Source organism: Xenopus laevis, chromosome 1S (assembly GCF_017654675.1).
Source record: "Xenopus laevis strain J_2021 chromosome 1S, Xenopus_laevis_v10.1, whole genome shotgun sequence".
Taxonomy (NCBI): Eukaryota; Metazoa; Chordata; class Amphibia; order Anura; family Pipidae; genus Xenopus; species Xenopus laevis.
Window position 1 is genome coordinate 186,331,228 of NC_054372.1, and position 25,995 is coordinate 186,357,222.

At 38.5% G+C, this 25,995-nt stretch overlaps 1 protein-coding gene across 3 annotated transcripts in view; it reads right to left on the reverse strand.

The window, feature by feature from the left end:
• Positions 1–25,995, reverse strand: part of nipbl.S (NIPBL, cohesin loading factor S homeolog) — a 106,850-nt gene that overhangs the window by 21,395 nt on the left and 59,460 nt on the right. For all 3 annotated transcript variants that reach the window (XM_041575492.1, NM_001092968.1, XM_041575493.1), the window contains 22 exon segments: positions 24,546–24,728; positions 22,551–22,739; positions 21,691–21,759; positions 20,006–20,095; positions 18,414–18,517; positions 18,195–18,281; positions 15,813–16,041; positions 14,618–14,769; positions 13,915–13,995; positions 13,597–13,697; positions 12,280–12,412; positions 11,908–11,990; positions 10,712–10,844; positions 9,412–9,555; positions 8,502–8,588; positions 8,217–8,425; positions 8,028–8,130; positions 7,751–7,849; positions 7,522–7,668; positions 4,374–4,508; positions 3,571–3,669; positions 1,585–1,638 (listed from right to left, as the gene is read on the reverse strand). In XM_041575492.1, coding sequence (XP_041431426.1) covers positions 1,585–1,638; positions 3,571–3,669; positions 4,374–4,508; positions 7,522–7,668; positions 7,751–7,849; positions 8,028–8,130; positions 8,217–8,425; positions 8,502–8,588; positions 9,412–9,555; positions 10,712–10,844; positions 11,908–11,990; positions 12,280–12,412; positions 13,597–13,697; positions 13,915–13,995; positions 14,618–14,769; positions 15,813–16,041; positions 18,195–18,281; positions 18,414–18,517; positions 20,006–20,095; positions 21,691–21,759; positions 22,551–22,739; positions 24,546–24,728 — 2,711 coding nt within the window.

Consider the following 25,995-nt stretch of genomic DNA (forward strand, 5'->3'; position numbering starts at 1 on the left):
TGTGTGTGTTAGTGTGTGTGTGTTAGTGTGTGTGTGTTAGTGTGTGTGTGTGTGTTAGTGTGTGTGTGTTAGTGTGTGTGTGTGTGTTAGTGTGTGTGTGTGTTAGTGTGTGTGTGTGTGTTAGTGTGTGTGTGTGTGTGTGTGTGTGTGTGTGTGTGTGTTAGCGTGTGTGTTAGCGTGTGTGTGTTAGCGTGTTAGCGTGTGTGTGTTAGCGTGTGTGTGTGTGTGTGTGTGTGTGTGTGTGTGTGTGTGTGTGTGTGTGTGTGTTAGTGTGTGTGTGTTAGTGTGTGTGTGTGTTAGTGTGTGTGTGTGTTAGTGTGAGTGTGTGTTAGTGTGAGTGTGTGTTAGTGTGAGTGTGTGTTAGTGTGAGTGTGTGTTAGTGTGAGTGTGTGTGTGTGTTAGTGTGAGTGTGTGTTAGTGTGAGTGTGTGTGTGTTAGTGTGAGTGTGTGTGTGTTAGTGTGTGTGTGTGTTAGTGTGTGTTAGTGTGTGTGTGTGTTAGTGTGTGTGTGTGTTAGTGTGTGTGTGTTAGTGTGTGTGTGTGTTAGTGTGTGTGTGTGTGTTAGTGTGTGTGTGTGTGTTAGTGTGTGTGTGTGTTAGTGTGTGTGTGTGTTAGTGTGTGTGTGTGTTAGTGTGTGTGTGTGTTAGTGTGTGTGTGTGTTAGTGTGTGTGTGTGTTAGTGTGTGTGTGTGTGTGTTAGTGTGTGTGTGTGTGTATATATAATGTAATAGGGACACATGAACATTTTAAACAAATCGTTATATTTAGATGCTCTGCCTCTGTGTTTCCATACAGAACACAAGGAAACTATGTGCAGAAAACACCTGAGCATTATGGTAGACAATTAGGAGGCATAACACAAAACACGTATATCGAAACCATCAAGTGTGCACACCCCACATTTAAAGGATAAGTAAACCTTAAAAATAAGTGGAAGTAAAATTACTGAGGGGGTTTTTCGAAGCACTTTTTGCAATGTACATTCATTTTGTATTTTTTTTTTAATTCCAAGATATTAAGGGATACATCTACTGTTAATATGAATGAATATAGTTACAACAGTGCCACCTGCTGGTCATTTTCTGAACAGTATGACCACCAAGTAGTCAAGGAAGTTGTCTGGGGGAACAAAAATAAAAAAAAGGAGGCCTGGTCTGATGTTCTTCTGATTAGGAAAGATTTGAGAAAGGTTTCTAATTTTTTTCCTAACCAAAAGAACATCAGAGCAGCCTCTTTCTTGCTCCTGACAACTTCCTTGACTACTTGGTGTTCAGAAAATGGGCAGCAGGTGGCGGTGTTGTAACAAAATTCAATGATAACAGTACATGAATCCCTTAATATCTTGGAATTAAAATAAAAAAATAATGAACGTACATTGCAAAAGTGCTTATAATAGCCCCCTCATTAATTTTACATTCACTTATTTTTAAAGTTCATTAAAAAATCAGCTAGTGGCAAAATGCACACTTTTTGTACAATTGTTGCATAAACACACAATTTCCAGTACTATATTTTTGCACATTAAGGTTTTGCCTCTGGTTCACATAAAAATAAAGATAGCAGGATTTGAAAATGTCAAAACTTACATTTTGAAGCAGTTGTTCGAACCAGTCAAAGCCGGTATCTCTACAAGCTGCAACCTAAAAGATGGAGAGTTATGCGAGAAGAGAGAGCAGTTTACATGAAAAGGAAGAGTAGACAATATAAAAGTTGCAGTAAAGTTGCCATTGATACAAAAAACAAACACAAGATGGCAGTATAGTTTTAATACAATAAACTACTCAAAACTATTGTATAATCTATGATGTATATTATAAAACATCCACAAGATGGCACACCACTCAGACTAGTGAAACTTTATTTCTTGCAATACTTAAAAAAGTTAAAGGGATTCTGTCATGAATTTTATGGTGCTTGGTTTTATTTCTAAATGACACTGTTTACACTACATATAATTCACTCTACAATATAAAAATTAATTCCTGAACCAGAAAATGTATTTAGTTGTAATATTGGTGTGTAGGTGCATCTCAGGTCATTTTGCCTGGTCATGTGCTTTCAGAAAGAGCCAGCACTTTAGGATGGAACTGCTTTCTGGCAGGCTGTTGTTTCTCCTACTCAATGTAACTGAAAGTGTCGCAGTGGGACCTGGATTTTACTATTGAGTTCTGTTCTTAGATCTACCAGGCAGCTGTTATCTTGTGTTAGGGAGCAGCTATCTGGTTACCTTCCCATTATTCTGTTGTTAAGATACCGGGGGTGATATCGCTCCAACTTGCAGTACAGCAGTAAAGAGTGACTGAAGTTCATCAGAGCACAAGTCACATGACTGGGGCAGCTGGGAAACTGACAATATGTCTAGCATCATGTCAGATTTAAAAATTGAATGGAGAAATGGATTTTATGCAGAATTCTGCTGGAGCAGCACTATAATAATAATAATGCAGTTTATATTTTGAATTTTTTAAAAAATAATTCTAGCCAATTATAATTAGGAGGCAAAAAAAAAAATCTGAGCACATGAAACCAAGCTCTAGTCTAAGATAGGTCATATCAATGCATTTTCAAAATGCCACTGTAATGAACATGAACACGTATCACTGAATTTCTACATGTAACAATAAATACTGTACTATTTGTCATTGCATGTAAGGAGTTTTGCATTTCGCTACTTGAAGGGGGGTACATGTCAATAGGGAGTGATCTCTTGTATATAGGATGCATTTGGATGTTGATAAGGGGCAGCAATCTGAACTATGCCCTTATGAAGTATAAAAACGTCATAGAAAATCAAGAGCAAATTATTTAATAGGCTATTAAAGGACACGTAAAGCCTAACTAAAGACGTAGCTAGAAATGTTTTACATGATGTTTTGTGCTTCTGTACCAGCCCAAGGCAACCACAGCCCTTTAGCAGTAAAGATCTGTGTCTCCAAAGATGCCCCAGTAGCTCCCCATCTTCTTTTCTGCTGATTCACTGCACATGCTCTGTGTTGCTGTCACTTACTGAGCTTAGGGACCCACTCACAATATACAGTACACATAGAATAGAAATGTCACAATATAAGGCTGATTAGTAATTAATACAGAAAATTACTTCATGGCAGCGCAGAAACCAGTGCAATTAGCATCAAAATTTAATAATCAGCAAACCTGTAGCATCAGCTTATATTACAGGGGAAGCTCATTTTCTGCTGGATAATTAGTGACGAGCCCTAAGCTTAGCTTCTCAACAGCTGCTCAGAGCCCACTGAGCATGTGAGTGTCACAGACACTTTCCAAGATGGTGACCCCCCTGTGACAAGTTTGAAGTCCTGGGTCATTGCTGCTATTGACAAGCTGAAACTTTAGGCTGGTGCAATAAGTTATATATAATATAAAATATGGCGTTTTTAGCTATATTCATTTTTTGGGTTTAGTTCTTCTTTAAACAAGAAAAAGGGGTTTAATTTGAATCAATCCTAGCTGTTGCCCAGTTATCTCATTCTGTTCCAGAATAACTGCAGGTACTAATGGACTACAATACAGCACAGTGTCAGGCTCCAGCTTTAATTCTGTAGTGAAGGACTTACCACATCTGTGATGTTTAGGATTTTCCTCGTCATTGCTTCTTTATCATTCTGAGGCGTCGGTGTAAACCACAGCTTCTGGAATGTTTCATTCACTAATTTCTAAATGAAAGAAAAGCAGATGAGCATGTGCACATATTGAATAAAGGCAGCTGTAATCAATAGATGAAAACTATGAATGATTAAGACAATGTTTTTCTCTTATACAAGAATGACATGTAAGTTTAAAGGAGAAGGAAAGGTTAAAATGAAGTAAGGTTTATCAGAAAGTTCTATATAAATACACCAGTAAACTCTCTTATGTAATGCTGCTCTGAGTCCTCTGTCAAATGAAACTGCATTTTTTTATCTACATGGGCTTCTGTATCAACTTCCTGTTTTCAGCTTAAACTTACTTGCCCTGGGCGTGAGCATGCTCAGTTTGCTCCTCTCTCCCTCTCCCCCTCCCCCCGCTGTAATCTGAGCCCAGAGCTATGAGTGGGCAGGGAGAGACAGGCAGGAAGTGATGTCACAGCAAGCTAATATGGCAGCTGCTATCCTAAACAAAGTTTCTAGAGCTGTTTCTGCAGAATAAATATAGTGTTATAGCTTCCACTATTGTGGCTAATCTATTGGCAATAAACTGCTTCGGTAATTTTCCTTCTCCTATAAATCATGAATATGTGGGTGCGTAGCGTATGTAAATAATAGTAATAATCCATACGAAACTTGCTCATCCGCCTCTAACAAATTATAAACCACTTAAAACTAATAAGGCACATGTAGTCATATTGTAAGCTTGGCTTACACAAAATACATGTCCCTACCTTAATGCCTTCTTCATCGTTTACTCTTCTGATCATTTTGACACACATTTCAGTGATTTTGGGAAAGGTCGGCTGCTCCAAACAGATGTCTCTCAAGATCTTTATGACTCTTTTCCTTACACTGATACCAGTGTCCTGCAAAGAAATGAAACAATCAGTAACAAATGCACACAGGACGAAAAAGTTGCCAAAACGACAGAAAAATGAACTTTCACAGGTGCAACGCAGTAAAATCCTAAAACACTATTTGCACAAATGAGAAGTCACATGAAACCTAAAACGGCCATCTTCAAAAATGGTAGAATGTATGAAAAGATGTTGTATTAAAAAGTACTCAACTGTAAAAATGTACTATAATATTTTTCCAAGTCATCTTGGGGGGGACACAGGGACAGTGGGGTATAGCTGGTACATCCAGGAGGGCAGGACACAACAGAAAGAAAAACTAGCCCCTCCTCTACTGGCTATACCCCCAGCAGGCGGAGCTTAGATCAGTTTTTGTTGTGTACTCAGGAGGATAGGACATTAAATCTACACTCTCTATATTTTCATTTTTATCAGTTGCTTGACACCAGGGAATGCCCAGGCCCTCTACATGTAGCAGAGGATATCCATAGGCATTCCGCAATGTGGGACCTGCCTCCGGCCTACGCCTTTCCACCCCTACTTCTCAGGAAACTTCAACGAGAGCAGACCACTCTCATTCTCATAGCACCAAGATGGCCTCGACCCTCCTGGTACAAGGACATTCTCAACATGTCCATGGCAGAGCCTCGGACCCTGCCCCAAATCCCGGACCTTCTAACCCAAGAACCAATCCGTCACCCAAAACCAACAAATCTAAATTTGACGGCGTGGATCTTGAAACCAAAATCCTAACCCAGAAGGGGTTCTCCAAGGCAGTAGCTAACACCATGTGCGCAGCCAGAAAGCCTGTCTCAGCAAGAGCTTATCTTATCATAGAGTTTGGTCTACCTACCACCAGTGGTGCGTACGTCACAAGACACAGTTCAGATGATTCTCCATTCCTAACATCCTGGAATTCCTGCATGGGTCTATCCCTAGGCTCTCTTAAGTCACATGTCTCTGCTCTACCTTTTTCAGAGACGACTTGCTCTTTTGCCTGAAGTCAAGACTTTTATGCAAGGAGTAGCACATATGGCTCCTCCAGTTCAAGCACCAACTCCTCTCTCGGACCTCACCTTAGTCCTTCAAACCCTTCAAGACCCTCCATTCAAACCGCTAGGATCAGTACCACGTCTCTGGCTTATCTGGAAAACTGTCTTCCTTCTGGCTATTGCCTCTGCAAGATGTGTTTCAGAACTCAGCGCACTGTCATGCAAGCCTCCTTTCCTCGTTTTTCACCATGATAGGGCTGTCCTACGCACTATTCTATCCTTTTTGACAAAGGTAGTGTCTGGATTTCACTTAAATCAAGAGATTATGATGCCGACCTTCTGTCCTTCACCTTCCAATCCTAAGGCTCTACACACTCTGGATCCTGTTAGAGCTCTAAAGTTCTACCTGCACAGAGTCCAGGACATTCGCAAGGTGGACTCCTTACTAGTCATTCCTTCAGGCCCCCACGAAGGAAGGGCGGCCACAAAATCGTCCATTTCACAATGGATCAAGCAGGCGATTCAGCAAGCCTACGTGGCACAGCGCCACCAGCTAGACTCACAGCCCACTCTACTAGGGGGATGAGTATGTCCTGGGCATTCAGGAACCAAGCATCTGTCCACTCCTTTTCAAGATTCTACCATTTCGATACCTTTGCGGCTTCTGACACTCGCTTTGGCAGAAAGGTGCTTCAGCCACAGTGGCAACTTCCACTTAAGCCTCACTCTCCCACCCGGAATTAGAGGACAGCTTTGGTACGTCCCCACTGTCCCTGTGTTCCCCAAGATGACTTCGAGAAAAGGAGATTTTATATACTCACCGTAAAAATCTCTCTTCAGGGTTAGCAGGGTTCCTTTAAATTAGGGATTCGGCCTTTTTCAGCAGGATTCGGATTTCGCAGAAACCTTCTGCCGGGCCGAACCGAATCAAATTTGCATATGCAAATTAAGGACGGGAAATCGTGTGACGTTTTGTCAAAAAACAAGTAAAAAATGTTTTGCCCTTCCCACCTCGAATTTGCATATGCAAATTAGGATTTGGTTCAGTATTCGGTCAAATCTTGAATGATTCGGGGGTACAGCCGAATCCAAAATAGTGGATTCGGCGCATCCCTACTTTAAATGCATTAATATCTTTTAGCATATACTTCTCTTCACTGATTCTGTCTTGAACAAATCCCAGTGTTTGGCACGAGGGGTTTGGATAACATGAAGTCTCTACAGTGAGGTCTGCCCAACAGTGTAGTCTTTAATCACTCTAAATACATGATATTGGGGAAAATAAAGATCTGGGTTCTTATGAAGCAAAAAAAAAACTTGTACGGAGACTATGTTAAAGATTATATTTTACAGTCAAGCAACTTGCAAGTAATGAGAGGATTCACTCACATCTATGCAATGTTCAATTCACCTTTACACTACCTTTCACCTCAGTTACGTACCTTATCTCTCAGAATATCACTGGCTTCATCCTACTAAACGTTAACTCACCGTTAGTTTACCTTCCAAACACTTTTTTCAGTTGAGTTGTTTTCAGACTGTTGCAGAACTTTCCATTTTTTTTTATTTATTTTTTTTTTAAATTTTTCCAAAATCTAAGTTTAATGTCCCCGTCTCTGGTGTTTGAGTCTGGCAGCTCAGTGATCCAGGTGCAGAAACAAAACTGTTACAATTTTGCAACGTTTAGTCGATGCGTTTCTCAGGAGTATTAGCAACTACTGTATCAAGTCTAACAGCTGCCTTTAATGAAACTCAGGGATTCTGCTCAGCAGGGACAAAGATTAGAAATGTAACAACTAAATGCATCAATTTAGAACAGGTGACAGGGTCGATGACCCCCCCGCCCCTCGCAGAACTGCTTTTATACACTTCAATATTAAAAAAAAAACGGTCACACATAGAAAATAGAAAGTAATTGGAAAAATTTCTGGTGATCTGTCTGAAACCAACTGAACTGAAAAACGTGATTGAAGGTGAACAACCCCTTTAATGGCAAACTAGTTCTTTAGGTAGGTAGGAGCACATCTTACCAGAATTCGCTCGATGAGCATTTCATAATACTGCTCTGCAAGCTGCGGCCTACAGAGCACAAAGCGTCCGAGCAATTCCACAGCTGCCTCTCGGACACTGGTTGAGTTATCCATTAGTCTCCCATGAACACCCCTTTGCATATCCAGCTGTAATAATACCAAAAACAAAGGGTTACTAAGAGAGAAACAATGTTCTGCTGTTATTAGCTACTACAAAGTTCTGGCTTACCCTTGCAAGAATGCTGGGATCTACAGCAACAACTTCAGACAAACATTTCATAGCTTTTGTTCTGACAGCAATAGCATTCTCCCCAAGTACCCGCAAAATCTAAAAGATATAAAACACAAATGGGCTTTGTAAATATCCTCAAATCTGGGAAACGCGACAGCCTTTTTATGGTTATAATTAAACCTGAAAATAATCACATTTAAAGTTAATACTAAATAAATGAAACGTGGAGATGACAAATTTCGCCTAGTAAGAAATTCACTGAAAATTTCCGTACCTGAGTCAAATAAATATCAAAGCTCTGGGCAAACGGCCTCATAGAGGCCAAGTATCGTACAATCAAACACGCATCATCATAATCCACAGTGTCTGAATTTGACCTAGAATTTAAAAAAAAAACAAGTTGATTAATTAGGACATAAACCAGTTAAATGTAGAGGAAAGTCAATTTATTTCTGACTCATACTTCAAAGTGCTAAATTGAGATGGGGCAGTTCTAATGATGTTTCGAAGAAACTTTTTCCGTTTCTCTGCTTGACGCATAATGTCTCCTGTAGACTCCACCTCCTTTGCATGGAGTGTTCCCTCATCATCATCCTTTTGGGATTTCATAGCTTTCTCCGTCTCCATTGTAGTGTCACGAAACCACTGGGCTATATAAAACTTCCGAGAAAACTGAGGGAGAGTAAATAGCATTAGCTCCATAACCAGTAATAATCGTTTATTCAATCGTGTTCTATACCCAACATACCACTAATGAGGGATCAGTCTCTGTATTTTCTTCCAGATAATCCAACAGTGCCTTTTGTAGCTGCTGAATCTCATCACCTTCTGATGCCTACGTAAAAGCAAAAAAAAAAAAAAAAAAGATGGCTCCGCTCAGCACATTAGGTTTTAAAGAGTGAACCTTAAAGGGATTCTGTCATGATTTATAGAATGTCGTTTTTATTTCTAAATTACACAGTTTACACTGCAAACAATCCACTCTACAATATGAACAAGCAAGTGTATTTTTTTTTGTTGTAATATGGATGTGTAGGTGCATCTCAGGTCATTTTGCCTGGTCATGTGCTTTCAGAAAGAGCCAGCACTTTAGGATGGAACTGCTTTCTGGCAGGCTATTGTTTCTCCTACTCAATGTAACTGAATGTGTCTCTGTAGGACCTAGCTTTTACTATTGAGTGATGTTCTTAGATCTACCAGGTAGCTGTTATCTTGTGTTAGGGAGCTGCTGTCTGGTTACCTTCCCATTATTCTGCTGATAGGCTGCTGGGGTGGGAATATCACTCCAAATTGCAGTACAGCAGTAAAGAGTGACTGAAGTTTATCAGAGCACAAGTCACAGGGGTGCTTCGCCAATGAGGCAAGTTGAGGCTGTCACCTCAGGCGGCAGCGCCCCACTAGGTATCAGGGGCAGCAAAAATGCTGCTCCTGGTACTTTAAGAGCGAATTTCCGGGGGGGGCTCAGACGGCCGAGGGGCCAGGATCGCTCCTGACAAGTTACATGAATGGGGGCAGTTGGGAAACTGAGAATATGTCTAGGCCCATGTCAGATTTCAAAACAGTACAGAATTCTGCTGGAGCAGCACTATTAACTTTTTGGAAAAAAACTTTTTCCCATGACAGTATCCCTGTAAGGCGATTTTTAATGGCCATTTTACCTGCTTCAGAATCCGGTTGATAGATCCCTGATCCATCTTGCTGGTGACCGCGTCCTTCCTGAGCCGTGCAGCCACAGTTCCCAGGTAATCCAAAGATGCCACTCTCAGAGCCATCTCTGTCGATTTATTGCTAAACTGGTGAACCTAAAAGCCAGTTCATAAATATGTAAATAGAACACTCAGAACAATGTTTTCTCATTATTAATTCGTTTTAACAATTACAATAAGTGATGACTTAAAAACATCTGACATAGAATTAGCAAAGGAAACATTATCCTAATTAAAATTAGAGAATTACATTTTAATCAAAGTTTTGGCACCAAAACAAATCGATATAGGTAAACAGGGCCATACCTCTCCGTTGGTGAAAGTGAAAAATTACTTTTTGGACTCTTTTGTTAGCAGAAGATAAATAAATCTTCCAGCATTGCCCTTCTGGTATGTAACAAAGTATAATGCAATGAAAACAGCAGGAACCTACATCATATTTTTAAACTGCAGGATCTGGGCTGTATAAAAATGTCTAGTGTAAATATTAGGGATGCACCGAATTCACTATTTTGGATTTCGGCCAAACCCCCGTATCCTTCACTAAAGATTTGGCCAAATACCGAACCGAATTTGCATATGCAAATTGGGGTGGGAAGGGGAAAATGTTTTTTACTTCTTTGTTTTGTGACAAAAGGTCACATGATTTCCCTCCCGTCTAGTGTTGCCACCCGGCCGGTATTTTACCGGCCTAGCCGGTAAAACACCAGCCAAGGCCGGGGCCGGTATTACAAACTTCTTGCCAAATGAGAGTGCTTGGCTCCGTCCCCTTTGACGTCCCGACCAGCCAATAGTGTGTCACGGTCCCGCCCCCTTTATTGTCACAGCCCTGCCCTTTTAACCCCGCCCCTTCCACCTGCGGGTAAAGATCATTTTAAAAGGTGGCAACCCTACTCCCGTCCCTAATTTGCATTTGCAAATTAGGATTTCGATTTGGTTCGGCCTGACAAAGGGATTGCGACGAATCCGAATCCTGCAGAAAAAAGCCAAATCCCAAACCGATTCCTGGGTTCAGTGCATCCCTAGTTAATAAGTGTGCATTATCAGAAATGTTTATAATGTACAGGCAGAAATCTAAAGAAGGGAAGAAAAAAAAAAATCAGAATCCTGCAGAAAAAGGCCAAATCCCAAACCGATTCCTGGGTTCAGTGCATCCCTAGTTAATAAGTGTGCATTATCAGAAATGTTTATAATGTACAGGCAGAAATCTAAAGAAGGGAAGAAAAAAAAAAAAAAAACTGTAAAACCGTACCAGTAGTCTTCCCAATAAACTTAACAGCAGCTCTGCAGCAGGCCACTCAGGCTTGTTAACAGTAGATAGAAGATCCTGGACAAAGTTCTCAAACAGTGGCCTGTAATCCTCTTCTCCCTGTTTACTTCCACACCTGTGGATGTAATAAAGATTTTTCAAATACCTCCTTTGCATCCAAGAGGATCACATGAAATAATTAAAGCACAGCAAATCCATATTTATAATAAGAATGCAGATATTGAGCAAAATTTAGATACCAAAAGTATAAAGTAGATAATTCTTAAGTAAAAGCTTTCAGTGATCAGATCGGGTTCAATAAGATAAAATACATTGGAATTTTTTTTCATTTAGCTAATCAGTTCATGGGAAGAATATTTGTTACAGAACTGGACAGTTTACAAAAGCAAAAACTGCATATAGGGGAAAATTTACTAAGCACCGGAAATTCGCCAGCAACGGCTTCGCAGGCAGCACAACACTTTGCCAGACGAAAATGTGCTCAGACAACGCTAATTCACTAACATGCAAAGTTGCGTCCAGGGTGCCGAACGATGGTGAAGTTGTGCTAGCGTTAATTCGGTGAGCAGAGTGAAGTTGCGCTGGCATTGGCTAATTTGCATATGTCGGGAAGTTAAAGTACAATGGACGTATATGTTGCAGCAAATACATTACATTACACAAGTCCAGGGAACTTTAATAAAATAAAGTTGTTATATTGCCCTACACATGAGCCCAGTGTATAGTTTATGTTCCATATGTTAGGAAATGAGGGGGGAGCCTGGGTACCCTATAAATTTTTTACAGACTTTTGCAGCCGATCACCCTGAAAAAAGGAAAATACACCAGCGTTTTTTGGGACTTTTCAACTAAATTTTGAGGAAGTCCTATCTACTCTATCGCACTTTGCCTGGTCTGAGGTGGCGAAGGCAAATCTGGCAAAGAGGGAACGTTCAGTAAAATGCACATCTTAGTGAATTTGAGCAGTTACATCCATTCGCCAGAGCGAAAATTTGCCTGGTGTTTTGAGTGTGAAGTAGCGCTAGAGTCTATCTCCTTCGCTAGCGAAGTAACGCCAGTCCCGAAATGACGTCATGCTGGCAAATTTTCACCAGTGTTAGTCACTTCGCCCTGTAGTAGTGAGTAGCCTTTGTAGGGAGGATATACACAATGTTAAGGAATATCCTTAATGGACTTACTTTTTAAGGAAAATAGAGAGGAAGTTCTGTGCTGTTCTCATTGCTGTTTCATAAGAGTTGGTGATGAAAACATCCTGGTCAATCTAGAAACAAATATTAAAAAACAAACCATTTTTATGTAATTCAAATGAGTGTTTGTGCCTTTCCTTGTACCCAAGTGCTTTGCTATAATGGGTCAAACCATCACTTTCGGTTTTCCATATCTGAACACTGTAGTAAACCCAGCGCACATCAGACACTTCTAACCAAGAAAACCTGGTTTACTACAATAAAAATAGATTATTTAAGCCATCATTAATCCCCTTCAAAGCCAATACATTTAGGAAATGTGAAAATGTGGACCTAAATATAAACGATTGCAAGAAATCTTACTTTTTTGTTTGACTCCTCTTCAGCATTATCTTTGTCTGAGGGTAAATGTACGACGCACTGTATCAACTGTAACACCAACGCTGTTACCATCTGAATGTACATTGATTCTCCAGCATCGTCACTGCTGTTCAACCTGATTAAAAATTCAAATTTGACATGTCCGTCACAGAAGATTAAAGTTTCTTCCACTCTCCACAACTTCATCCACAACTTTCTAACATTCTATATTAAAAGTACATGTTACTCTACCATATTGCTTTCAGTCTGTAGGTCATGAGAAAACAGAAAGTTCTGCAGTAAATACGATTAACTAAAACCGAGACTAAGGTTAACCGATATCTATTATTTTCACAGTACAGCTGAAAATATAACTCCAAACACGTTTTGTTGTCCAAACATTCTTTCTTTCAAGCTGGAGGAACCCGGGAAGGTAAACTTTAAAGGAGAAGGAAAGCAACCGTAGCAGTTTATTGCCACAATAGTGCAAGCTATAACACTATTTATTCTGCATAATGCTTTACCATACCTGAGTAAAAAGCTCTAGAAGCTCTGTTTGTTTAGGATAGCAGCTGCCATATTAGCTTGGTGTGACATCACTTCCTGTACGAGTCTCTCCCTGCTCACGCATAGCTCTGAGCTCAGATTACAACAGGGAGGGGTAAATGGAGAGAGTAGCAAACTGAGCATGCTCAAGCCCAAGCCCTGGAGGTTTATACTGAAAACAGGAAGTCTGATACAGAAGCCCATGAGTACACAATAGAAGGAAAGAAATGCTGTGTTTCTTTTGACAGAGGATTCAGAGCAACATTACTTTGCGGGTTTACGGGTGTATTTATATAGACCTTTCTGATAAAGCTTACTTAATTTTAGCCTTTCCTTCTCCTTTAAGGGGGTTGTATTTCAGCTGTTCTGCCATAACAGCAATGAATGTTGGCAAACTCATGGCATGCCCCCTTTAACAAACACAAATATTTATTAGGGATGCATCGAATCCAGGATTCGGTTTGGGATTGGTTTTTTTTCAGCAGGATTCGGATTCAGACGAATCCTTCTGCCCAGTTGATCAGAATTTTCATATGCAAATTAGGGACAGGGAGGAAATTGCGTGACTTTGTCACAAAAAAAAACGGTTTCCCCTACCCACCTCTAATTTGCATATGCAAATTAGGATTCAGATTCTTTTGCAAACAATTCGGGGGTTCGCCCAAAGCCTTAATAGTGGATTTGAGGCATCCCTAATATCTATTTTGTTCAACTCTATAACAGTTTATAATATCAATTAGCTACACTGATAAAATAGTATTTAGGTGCAAGTACCTGAAATTCCTCAGGCTTCTTTTACTCGTTGGCAGCCTTGCAAGAGAGGTAAAGAGCTCTTCCAAAATGAGCTGCCTATGTTTTTCGTACCTAGAGAAAACCTATTTGAAATTTTAAAATGTGTTAACAAGAGAGTATAAAGGGATTGTTGCTATCAAAAACATATGTGGTTAGTCCAATGAGCAGATGTGTAAGGGAAATCGAAGAATTAGGTTGGAAGTCCAGCAGAAATCGTTAAGTAGTTACTTCCCAACATCTCTACCAAAAAGATTACTGAAAAGTAGCAGTAAACTGAAAGTAGCAATAATGTAATCTTACCGCAGTGACCAGCTTGATTGCACATAGTTGCAACTCACTGACATTTTCTACAAAAAATGGTGTAATTCCCATAGACGACACCTAAAAGAAGATTCAAACATAAGATACATTCTATATAAAACGGTGTATATACATTACGTATGTCAATACAGGAATGGGATCCCTTATCCGGAAACCCGATATCCAGAAAGCTCAGAATAGACTCCATTTTACACAAATAATTAAAAATTTTTTAAAATGATTACCTTTTTCTCTATGATAATAAAACAGTAACTTGTACTTAATCCCAACTAAGATATAATTAATCCTTATTGGAAGCAAAACCAGCCTATTGGGTTTATTTAATGTTTAAATCAATTTCTAGTAGACTTAAGGCATGAAGACCCAAATTATGGAAAGATCAGTTATCCGGAAAACCCCAGGTCCCGAGCATTCTGGATAACAGGTCCCATACCTGTATATTGCTTTTAAAGGAAAACGTGCCAATCATGCAGTAGACCACATTCAAGGGCAACAAAAAATATAATTTTACAACTGAGGCAGTTTTCACTTTTAGTCTGCTGGTATGTAGATAAATGTAGAAAACGATGTATTTGCACATTGCAAAATGTATTCAAAGCCTTGGCCAATTCTCTAATTTTACTGAAAATAATCCAAACACTGAATTGTTGCTCTATATAAAACAATGGCGCTAATACTTTACCTGAAGGATGGTTGTATCTGTAAGAAGCTGGATTTCAAGCAATTCAGATAAGCTAGCAACAATGTCACAGATTTTGTTGTACAGCATCACAATGACTCTCTGCTTGTGGGTCGAACATTTCGCTCTTTTTGCTTTAGAACTCATTAATCCCCCTATTTAAGTGCAGTAAAAAAAAAATCACAAAGAGTACACATTTACAGTACATAACAGGGATGAGACTCTAAAGTGTCTTACTGACATTTATTTTAAGCATCTAAAGTGTAATTGCGGCATTATAAGTTATAGGAGCTTCCAAAAAACCTGACTGCATTTTGGTGTCAAATACAGATTTGTTTACAAAAACAAGCCCTAGCGGACACAATTTCGAAATAACTTCTTTTTTAACACTGCTAAGGGATATAGTCAAATTGGACATTCAGGGAAAAAATTAAGGGCAGTGGACCTGAATGAACCAGAATAACCATCACCAAAAAAAAGTTAAAGGGATACTGTCATGGGAAAACATGTTTTTTTCAAAACACATCAGTTAATAGTGCTACTCCAGCTGAAACATGCACTGAAATCCAGTTCCCAAAAGAGCAAACAGATTTTTTAATATTTCATTTTGAAATCTGACATGGGGCTAGACATATTGTCAGTTTCCCAGCTGCCCCCAGTAACGTGACTTGTGCTCTGATAAACTTCAGTCACTCTTTACTGCTGTACTGCAAGTTGGAGTGATATCACCTCCCTCCCTTTCCCCCCAGCAGCCTAACAACAGAACAATGGGAAGGGAACCAGATAGCAGCTCCCTAACACAAGATAACAGCTGCCTGGTAGATCTAAGAACAAAACTCAATAGTAAAATCCGGGTCTCACTGCCACACATTTATTACATTGAGTAGCAGAAACAACAGCCTGACAGAAAGCAGTTCCATCCTAAAGTGCTGGCTCTTTCTGAAAGCACAAGACCAGGCAAAATGACCTGAGATGGTTGAATACACACCAATATTATAAATAAAAAATAAACTTGCTGGTTCAGGAATTAAATTTTATATTGTAGAGGGAATTATTTGCAGTGTAAACAGTGTAATTTAGAAATAATAACAAACATAAAAATCATGACAGAATCCATTTAAGGCCAAGATCAAAGAAATTAAAACGTATGTGATGGTACAAGGATAAAATTAAAAAAAAAAAAAAAAATATTACTCACCCCCATGAGGATCCACCCTATAAACAGGATCATACTGTGGATAAAGTGTATTTTGCAAATGGTATTTAGTGTACTGTATAACGTGCTCAATCACATCTTCGATGTAGACTGCTTTAGGCATGCTTTGTGATGTCATGATGTTGATGGCGGTCAAGCAGGCATCAGCAGATTTAGTGACTCTCTCCATAATAAGATCCCTCCACAGCTTTTCTTCGTCTTCTGTGTCATTCTACAATTGATACAAAAATGTAACCGATTATAAGCAAAATGTTTATGCAGAATTTGACAGTTCGAAGTTCGAACCCTTTTCCTGCTTCACTTTTTAAAAACACAGATGGCAGTTTTCATAATTTACCAGTAGGGGGAAACGTTCATCTGAATGATAATATTTGTTGTGCTGATTTTCCAGTTTTCCACGTCTTTAGCAATCTTTCAATAACAGCTCACTCTTCTCTAATAAAGACATTATGAATTCTGAGCTAAATTCTCTAGACACATTTTTTACTGAGAATATGAAGATGAAAATTTTAGTTCAGCTTTCTACCATCTTTTTTTTTTTTTTTATAAAGCTTTGCTTTTTCACTTTTTGTTCAAACTGGCAGTAAAAGGAAGACTGCGTATATTTATTCTCTGTTGCTCCATATTAAAGGGGTTGTTCACCTTTAAATTATCTTTTAGTATGATGTACAGAGTGATATTCTGAGACAATGTGCAATTGGTTTTAATTTTTATTATTTCTGGTTTTTGAGTTATTTAGCTTTTTATTCAGCAGCTTTGTAGTTTACTATTTCAGCAATCTGGTTGTTAGGGTCCCAATTACCCTAGCAACCACACATTGATTTGGATAAGAGACAGAAATATGAATAGATATTTCCCCCCAGTGCAGACTATATTAGCCCACACCATTCTCCTCAAAATGGTGAGCTTTAAGGTGTTTATACTTTGTATAAATGCAGTCGATTATTAAAGAGTTACACAGTATATATTTAAAGGAGAAGGAAAGGCTAAAATTAAGTAAGCTTTAGTAGAAAGGTCTATATAAATACAACAGTAAACCCTCTATTGTGTAATTATGGGCTTCTGTATCAGACTTCCAGTTTTCAGCTTAAACCTCGAGGGCTAGGGCTTGAGCATGCTCAGTTTGCTCCTCTCTCCCTCCCTGCTGTAATCTGAGCCGAGCTATAAATGAGTAGGGAGAGACTCAGGGAGGAAGTGATGTCACACCAAGCTAATATGGCAGCTGCTATACTAAAACAGTTTCTAGAGCCGTTTACTCAACTATGGTAAAGAATTCTGCAGTATAAATATAGTGTTATAGCTTGTACTATTGTGGCTAATCTATTGGCAATAAACTGCTTCAAACAATAAGGGATAGGATGGAGCACACAATCCGCAGACTCTGCTGCAAAAGTTTTATCGATCGCAACATGTTTCGGATCAACATGGATCCTTTTTCACACTTGAAAAAAGGATCCATGTCGATCCGAATCATGTTGCGATCAATAAAAATTCTGCAGCACAGTCCGCGGATTGTGTGCTCCATCCTATCCCTTAATGTTTAAAGTATTGCATTTGGTCTGGCTGGTGTGACCTAACAAGGAAAGGGAGCAGCAACACAGGAGATCACTAGAACAAAATCTCTTCTACAATAAACTGCTTCAGTGGCTTTCCTTCTCCTTTAAAGCTAATAGATGTCTTAAGTAATATATGTAAATTCATCTTTAACAAATGCTGTATGCCACTCACGTATCAAATATTTTTTTTAAAAGACTGTTGAGACTGACAAATGAAAGCCTAGAACACTGAACAATTAAGCTGGATCTCCGCATGAGAATAAAAGCAGGAAGAGAACAAGTCCCTTCCCTTGCCTGCAGCCAGAACCAGTGTGTCAACCCGGGTGCAGGCACATTAGGCGAATTGCAAACTGATGCATTTCACTGTCGAAATCTGCCAAATGTGCATGCATCAAGGCCAACGCAATGGTTCGGGGTGAAGACAAGGAAGGGGCTGATTCTCAGCCTGTGTTATCTGCAAGAGATCCCATATGTGTGGCACCAGCCTTAAAGGGATACTGTCATCGGAAAGCATGTTCTTTTCAAAATGCATTAGTTAATAGTGCTGCTGCAACAGAATTCTGCACTGAAATCCATTTCTCAAAAGAGCAAACAGATTTTTTTATATTCAATTTTGAAATCTGACATGGGGCTAGACATTTTGTCAATTTCCCAGCTGCCCCATGTCATTTAACCTTTCCTTCTCCTTTAAGTGACAAGACTTGCTGTAGAATTACAGTATGAAACAGTTTGTAGAATCTCTCTTAAATTCATAACTTATCTAATTTGAAGGAAAAAAGCGATAATTTACAAAATAAAAACAACTTACATGGTTCAACATAGTTGACAGCTTTGACCCATCTTGAATATTTTTCTCCAGAATGCCTAGTAACTTGACCATTTTTTCAGATGAGATCTGTGACAGAAAAGGAAAATCAACCACCAGAAATTCAATGTACAACATACTGACCAGGTATAACTTAAAAAAAAATCTATAAACACAGTACAAAGTGTGATCTCTAAAGAGGATATGTGTATCAACATTTACCTTATTCATAATACCCATAGATTTAATCTTGGCAGATTCGCTTCCTAATTCACTCAGCTGGTGCTTTCCCAGGAGCATCTCCTGAGGAATCTCATCATCATCACCTATAAAACAAAGGTATCACACTAAGAATGCTAATATTTGTATATATATTGTTATATAATGTAGGTCTCCATAAAAAGATATTGCCTAAAACAGCTCATATGTAAAACCCTGCTTAATGTAAATAAACCATTTTCATAATAATATACTTTTTTTAGTAGTATGTGCAATTGAGTAATCCTAAATAAAAAATATAAGGGCCGCCCCCTGGGATTGTAGGATTCACGGTGCACACAAACAAACCATACATGTTAGGTCACATGAGCCAATTAAACAGACAAGAGTTCAGTCTTTTGCCTCCACACTTCTTCCTGTTACAGTTAGAGCTGCAGTATTTCTGGTCAGGTGATCTCTGAGGCAGCACACAGACCAACTCGAAATGGTGGTTCAAGGCAAGAGATGTGAAAGGGCAAAATTTACTTAAAGGGGTGGGGTTCACCTTTAAGGTAATTTTTAGTAAGTTATAAAATGGCCAATTTTAAACAATTTTTCAATTGGGTTTCATTATTTTTTTTTTTATATAGTTATTTGCTTTTTTTCTTCTGACTCTTTGCAGCTTTCAAATTGGCGTCACTGACCCCCTTCTAAAAAACGAATGCTCTGTAGGGCTACAAATGTACTGTTACTTTTTATTACTTATCTTTCTATTCAGCCCCTCTCCTATTCATATTCTAGTGTCTTATTCAAATCAGTGCATGGTTGCTAGGGGAATTTACACCCTAGCAACCAGACTGCTTAAAATGCAAATTAAAGAGATGTCTAATAAAAAGCTAAATACCTCACAAACAAACTCTGGCAAACACCCTACACATAGAGAGACAGGATCTCCATTAAAGCCGGTTATTTTTAAAGAGTGAGAACCTAGGTTAAAGGTATAATCCCCAAAGGATGTATTAGATCCAACTGTCAATCAAAAACTGACTCCACCTACTGCATGAAGAGAGACAGGTTGCTCAAAGGGTGAGAGTGAAGAGGAACTTGATTATTTCATAAATGGTAGAGAATTTCTAATTGATTATACTTAGAATGTTTCTTTTTCAGCTAGATGAAGCTTATATTAAATTTAAATTTTTTAATGATCACGCCAGTTTACTAAATTAGGGAAAATGGAAAGCTCACATGCTGTCAAATATTTAGTGCTCTACAAGATTCATTTGACTTGGCACAGTCCAACTATTTTTGATCAACGTGACTCATTCATACATCTGCAAGAGGATTACTACAATGCTTCTAAGGTTCTAAGAGAAGCGACAAGAAAAAAAACCATCACAGAAGTGAGGGGTTTTTTTCCCCTGAAGGAAAAATTAAACTGAATTTATAAGCATCTAGGTTAAAAGTAGCACTTTTACAATTATCTACATAACAAGAATATAATCTGGTGAACCAGATAAAAAAAAAATAGATATTCTAACAATGCAAGCTCTACTCGAGAGTTTGACAAAGAGGTGGCAGGGAAGTGCAAATAAAAACTAATAAAAACTCAGTGTTACCAAATGCAGAGAAATCCATATCTTCCAGGTTTTCTAAAATATTTTCCACAGCAGAAGAAAATCTTTTAAATGTCGAGGAATCCATCATTTCTGTGGGGAAAGAAAAATCAATCCATAAATACATACATATTTCATATAAATAAAACATAGATAAAATAAAGAAAAATATAGATAAACTCAGCTACAACTCACCACAGCTATACAGTAATAAGTTGCTGATAATTTGTTTTTAAAAAAAATCATTAGAACGCAATGTTCTGGGGATAACTATCTTCTAGCACCATTCCAAAAACGCTCAGTTTCATCCACCGGAACTTTTACTGCACACTCTTAAGGACTTGCGTGAGTAGGGAAAGAAAGTTTGGGCAGCCGTAGTGCTGAAAATTTTGGGGGTTGAGAAGGACGGTCATCTCCAGGAAATCAGGTACTAGAGATGACATTCTAATGATTATGTTTTCCTCTTTGAAATTTGTCAGTACCTTCATATTTTATAATGTCCTATTCTTAGAATTCTTAATTGGTTTTCATGTTTTAAATAGTTTTAATTATTTGCTGCCTTCTACCTCTTTTTGGCTTTTAAAGGGGGTGAAAAAGTTAAACACTTTTTCCAGTTTAGTTGGTTTCAGATTGTTCACCAGATATAAAGACTTTTTGCAATTACTTTCTATTTGTGGTCGTAATGTTGAAGTGTAAAATTAAATTTTTCACCTTCCAAAGCAGCTCTGGGAGGGGGGGGTGCTGGCTCTTTAAAGGGGAACTCCACAAAAAAAACTTTTTGAAAAGTAAACAATTTCAAGCAACTTTGCAATATACATCAATTAAAAAATATGCAGGCTTTCCATGATTTTTAATGGTTTCTGATGGTTCCCTAAGCCTAGCCTCCTGCTCATCTGTCTGACTACGGTACTTTGCTGAGCTGACTGACTACTGTTACTTTGTATCAACAGCCATCTGTCTTCAGCCTGCATCCTCCAAACCCCACAATTCCCTGCACACGTGATTTCAATAAGGAACAGAACATCACAGTGAAATGCATTGTGGGGTATGTAGTTCCTGCATGCTGTCTGTAAGCTGTGGAGAAGTTGTTACAATTTGTTCTAAATTGGTACATTTAGTTGATACATTTATTTGTCCCTGCTGAGCAGAATCCTTGAGTTTCATGCTGCTGAAAAATGTATCAACTAATGGAGCAAATTGTTACAATTCAGATGCTCCGGGATTACTGAGCTGCCAGGCAGGCACCAGAGAAACTGACATTAAACTTATTTTTTTTTTTTTAAACAATTTTGGAAATATGATAAATAAAAAATGGAAAACAATGGAAAAAGTCTATTTCTGGTGAACAATCTGAAAACAACTAAAACTGTTTGGAAGGCGAACAACCCCTTTATATGTAGTCACTGACTCCAGCCTGTGGCATGTGTAATACTACTTAATTATCTCCCTCAAATCATTCCTAGGAAAATAAACCTGCTTTAAGTGTTCATGAGCTTTTCAGACTAGTGATGTGTGGGCCGGCCTGAAACACACAGGTCAGGTGGGTTGGGGCAGACATTCAGACAGTAGTTCAGGTCACAGGCAGGTCTTATAAATAGAGGAGCCTTGCTGGGTCAGGTTTTGCTGATCCGAACCTCACTAGTGTTATAAATGCAATCCAACTTAATCACCAGGAAGTAATTTGTTACCTTCGGGTGTTAGTTTAGGCTCATAGGCTTTCCGTTTCTTCTGACGCTCTTTTTTCAGTCTTCTGGCAACTGTGAAATATTTAGGGGGAAAAAGCAAATCATGTTAAATCAAAGTTATGAATAATTAGTGTTTAATACGTTCATATAATACTTCGCACACGGGCTAAAGTCAACTATGTAGTAAGAAACTTCAACAGCAAAACCAAAAAGGGAATAAAAACTCCTGATCTGACCTGATATTTTGGCAGCATATCACCATGTTTTTGGCTTTGATGACAATCATAATTCTTTGTTTTATCACAGTAATATTAACACCAAGAGGCACATTTATTAAAGGTCAAATTTCGAATTCATGTGTGTTTTTAAAAACTCCCCTCAAATCCATAAATTTGACCAATCAAAATAAATAAAATAGAATTTTTAAAACTCTGATGAATTAAATCGTCCCGAAAACTCAAATCAAATTCGATTTAAATTTAAAAAACGTCAGGACTGCAAACAACTCAAAATTGATTCCTGGACCTCTCCTATTGACTCAAACAGCAACTGGGCAAGTTTTAGGCGGCGAATAGTAGAATTTGAGTTCTTAAAGGGCCAGAGTATACATCTCTAAAATCTTTTTTAAAAACTTAAATTGAATGTCAATAACTCCCTAATCTAATTTGACAGTTTTGGCCATAAAAAAAATTAGACAATTCTAATTCGAATTTTTAATTTGACCCTTGATAAATCTACCCCAAGTATTTGGTATTCAGTAAGTTTATTGCAAACTATATATACGGGTATAAAAACGACTCCTTTCAACAGCTCTAGTGAAGTGTTTTAAAGTGAATAAAAACAATATGTAATTATAATCTTACCTTCGCTGAGCCTCGGTGGTGGTGGAGAATCTTCCATTTCTGAATCTTCTGCGCTTCGCTCCCTGTAACGACTGCCTCTCCTGGAGTCATTTCCACTGCGACGGTGGTCACCAGAACTTCTTCGCTCGCGTTCACCATCATATTGCCAGTCTGCATCAGATTTGCCTTTCTTGGGTCTTTTGCGTGAAGCTAAAATGATTTTAAGTGTGCAAATGAAAATGAATACACATTTAGAATAAGGATAGTTTCAGTGTTCACTAATATTGTACTGAAAATACCAATCAGTATTTCATTTTACAATAACATTTGATACCAGTTTTCATGCAAGATCTGTGTAACAAATGAATAAAAATTGACACATTCACCTACTGCATTAGAACATCTAAAAGATGCGTGAAATTGAGCTAAGGGGTGGTTCACATTTAAGTTAACATTAAAGGGATCCTGTCATCGGAAAACATGTTTTTTTCAAAACACATCAGTTAATAGCGCTACTCCAGCAGAATTCTGCACTGAAATCCATTTCTCAAAGGAGCAAACAGATTTTTTTTTATATTCAATTTTGAAATCTGACATGGGGCTAGACATTTTGTCAGCTTCCCAGCTGCCCCTGGTCATGTGACTTGTGCCTGCACTTTAGGAGATAAATGCTTTCTGGCAGGCTGCTGTTTTTCCTTCTCAATGTAACTGAATGTGTCTCAGTGGAACATGGGTTTTTACTATTGAGTGTTGTTCTTAGACCTACCAGGCAGCTGTTATCTTGTGTTAGGGAGCTGCTATCTGGTTACTTTCCCATTGTTCTGTTGTTAGGCTGCTGGGGAGGGAAAGGGAGGGGGTTATATCACTCCAACTTGCAGTACAGCAGTAAAGAGTGATTGAAGTTTATCAGAGCACAAGTCACATGACTTGGGGCAGCTGGGAAATTGACAATATGTCTAGCCCCATGTCAGATTTCAAAATTGAATATACAAAAATCTGTTTCCTCTTTTGAGAAATGGATTTCAGTGCAGAATTCTAGTGGAGCAGCACTATTAACGGATTCATTTTGAAAAAAAATAAATAAAAAAATGACAGTATCCCTTTAAGTATGTTATAGAATAGCCAATTCTAAGCAACTTTTCAATTGGTCATAATTTTTTTTTTTATATAGTTTTTGAATTATTTGCCGCTTTCCAGCTTTCAAATGAGGGTCACTGACCCCCATCTGAAAAAGAAATTGTCTGTAAGGCTACAAATGTATTGTTATTGCTACTTTTTATCACTCTTCTTTTGATTCAGGCCTCTCCTATTTATATTCCAATCTCTTATTCAAATCAGTGCATGGTTGCTAGGGTAATTTGGACCCTAGCACCCAGATGCTGGAACTGCAAACTGGAGAGCTGCTGAGTAAAAAATCTAAATAACTAAAAAAAAACCCACAAATAATAAAAATCAAAACCAATAGCAAATTGTCTCAGAATATCATTCTCTGCATCATATTAAAATGTATCTCAAAGGTGAATATCCCCTTTAAATTGTTCCAATGGGAATATACCTTTGCAAGAAAAAAAAAAAAACATTTCAGACCAGCATATTAAACTAGATTAAAACTGGCTAGATTAAAAATATCCCCTTAAGCGGTCGGATCATTTGCCAGAAATTACATTGTGCAACTTCCAGAGGCCAAGTTCGGGTACAGAGAAATAATTGCAGTTGACAATCAGAGCATGGACTGATTGGACAAGCTAATAAAATAGGGTAGGATTGATTACTATGCTATACATGTTAGACCACCAGTATCAATAAGAATTACCAGTGAACCAAAGAATGGAAAAAGGAAACCATAAGATACCAGGTGATAAATGGTATAGTACAATATTTATTCAGCAGCTCTTGTTTGCCATCTACTCGTTGCCGAGGTTTAGGTTCTTCAGATTATTATACTACTATTATTGTAATGAATTACACACAAACATTCAGATTTGTTTAGTTGAGTGTATAGAAATCACGGCTTACGTTCAAAGGTTTCCTCGCGTTCTTCATCCTCTCCAGAGCTGATCTCGGTGTACTTTGGCTTCTCTTTTACGGCGCCTCGTTTCCGTGTGTTCATTTTCACACGCTCACAGAGAGGCATGGAGGACTCAATCTCAGCCACCAGTTCAGGAGGAAGTTCTTTCAGGACAGACTGATCAATTCCCCCTGAAAATATAAAACCAGAGTTTTAGCAAAACAAAGTAACAAATCAGATTTAAAAACCTTGTTTAAAAAAAAAACGGAAAAAAAACGTAAAAAAAACCTTCTCCTGCATCTTAAAACTTTATACAGGCATGGGACCTGTTATCTAGAATGCTTGAGATCTGGGGTTTTCCGGATATAATATATTTCCGTAATTTCGATCTTCATACCTTACGGGTCAGGGCACACACTCATATTCAAGGAGACTAGTCGCCCGGCGACAAATCTCCGCCTCCTCCCGGCGACTATTCTCCCCGAACTGCCGGACGGCACTCGGAGAGCTTAGTTTTCCGAAGTCGCCTCACGAAGAAACTTCTGGTGACTTCAGATAAAGCGATCCGAGTGCCATTCCGCCAGCGATTTACATTCTAGCTGGCGGGAGGCAGTTCGGGGAGATTAGTCGCCCCAAGGAAGAGGAGATTTGTCGCCTGGCAACTAATCTCCCTGAATCTGAGCATGTGCCCTGACCCTAAATCTGATGGAAAATCATGTAAACATTAAATAAACCCAATAGGCTGGTTTTGCTTCCAATAAGGATTAATTTTATCTTAGTTGGGATCAAGTACAAGCTACTGTTTTATTATTAAAGAGAAAAAGGAAATCATTTTGAAAAATTAGAATTATTTGGATAAACTGGAGTCTATAGGAGACTGTCTTTCCGTAATTCAGAGCTTTCTGGATAACAGGTTTTCGGATAAAGGATCCCATACCTGTATACAATTTAGGGAAATTCTAACTGTTTGGAACATAAACCAGTGTGTGTGTTTTTATTCTGAGTTCAATGAAATATCTGAACACAGCACAGGGTTTTCATTGTATCCAAAATAATTTTTTCAACAGGCTTCCCGTGGCGTTTGGGAGTAGGCCTCCATGAACTCTCCCCAATACAGAGACGCTTCTTTAAACAATATAAAATAATAACTAAAAACCACACACAGTGAATAGTCTGGCTACCGGAGAACAAGTTTAGAAACTATATCTGTAACTATATGAAGCAGAAACATATCTCTTTCAGAAATGCCGTTGCTTAATCCTTGCTCCAAGTTGCATCCCTCTGCAGCCATTAGTAACCATCAGTCAAGATGATCTCCAGTTTGCACAAGTTTATATATCCACTAAAGCAAAAAGCCAAAAGCTACGGTTTACATGGACTGCTAATATAGACTTGCGCTCAAAAGCTCTTGAGTAAGAGTGTCAGCACCCCTATCTGTCTATGTACTCCCTGTATAGT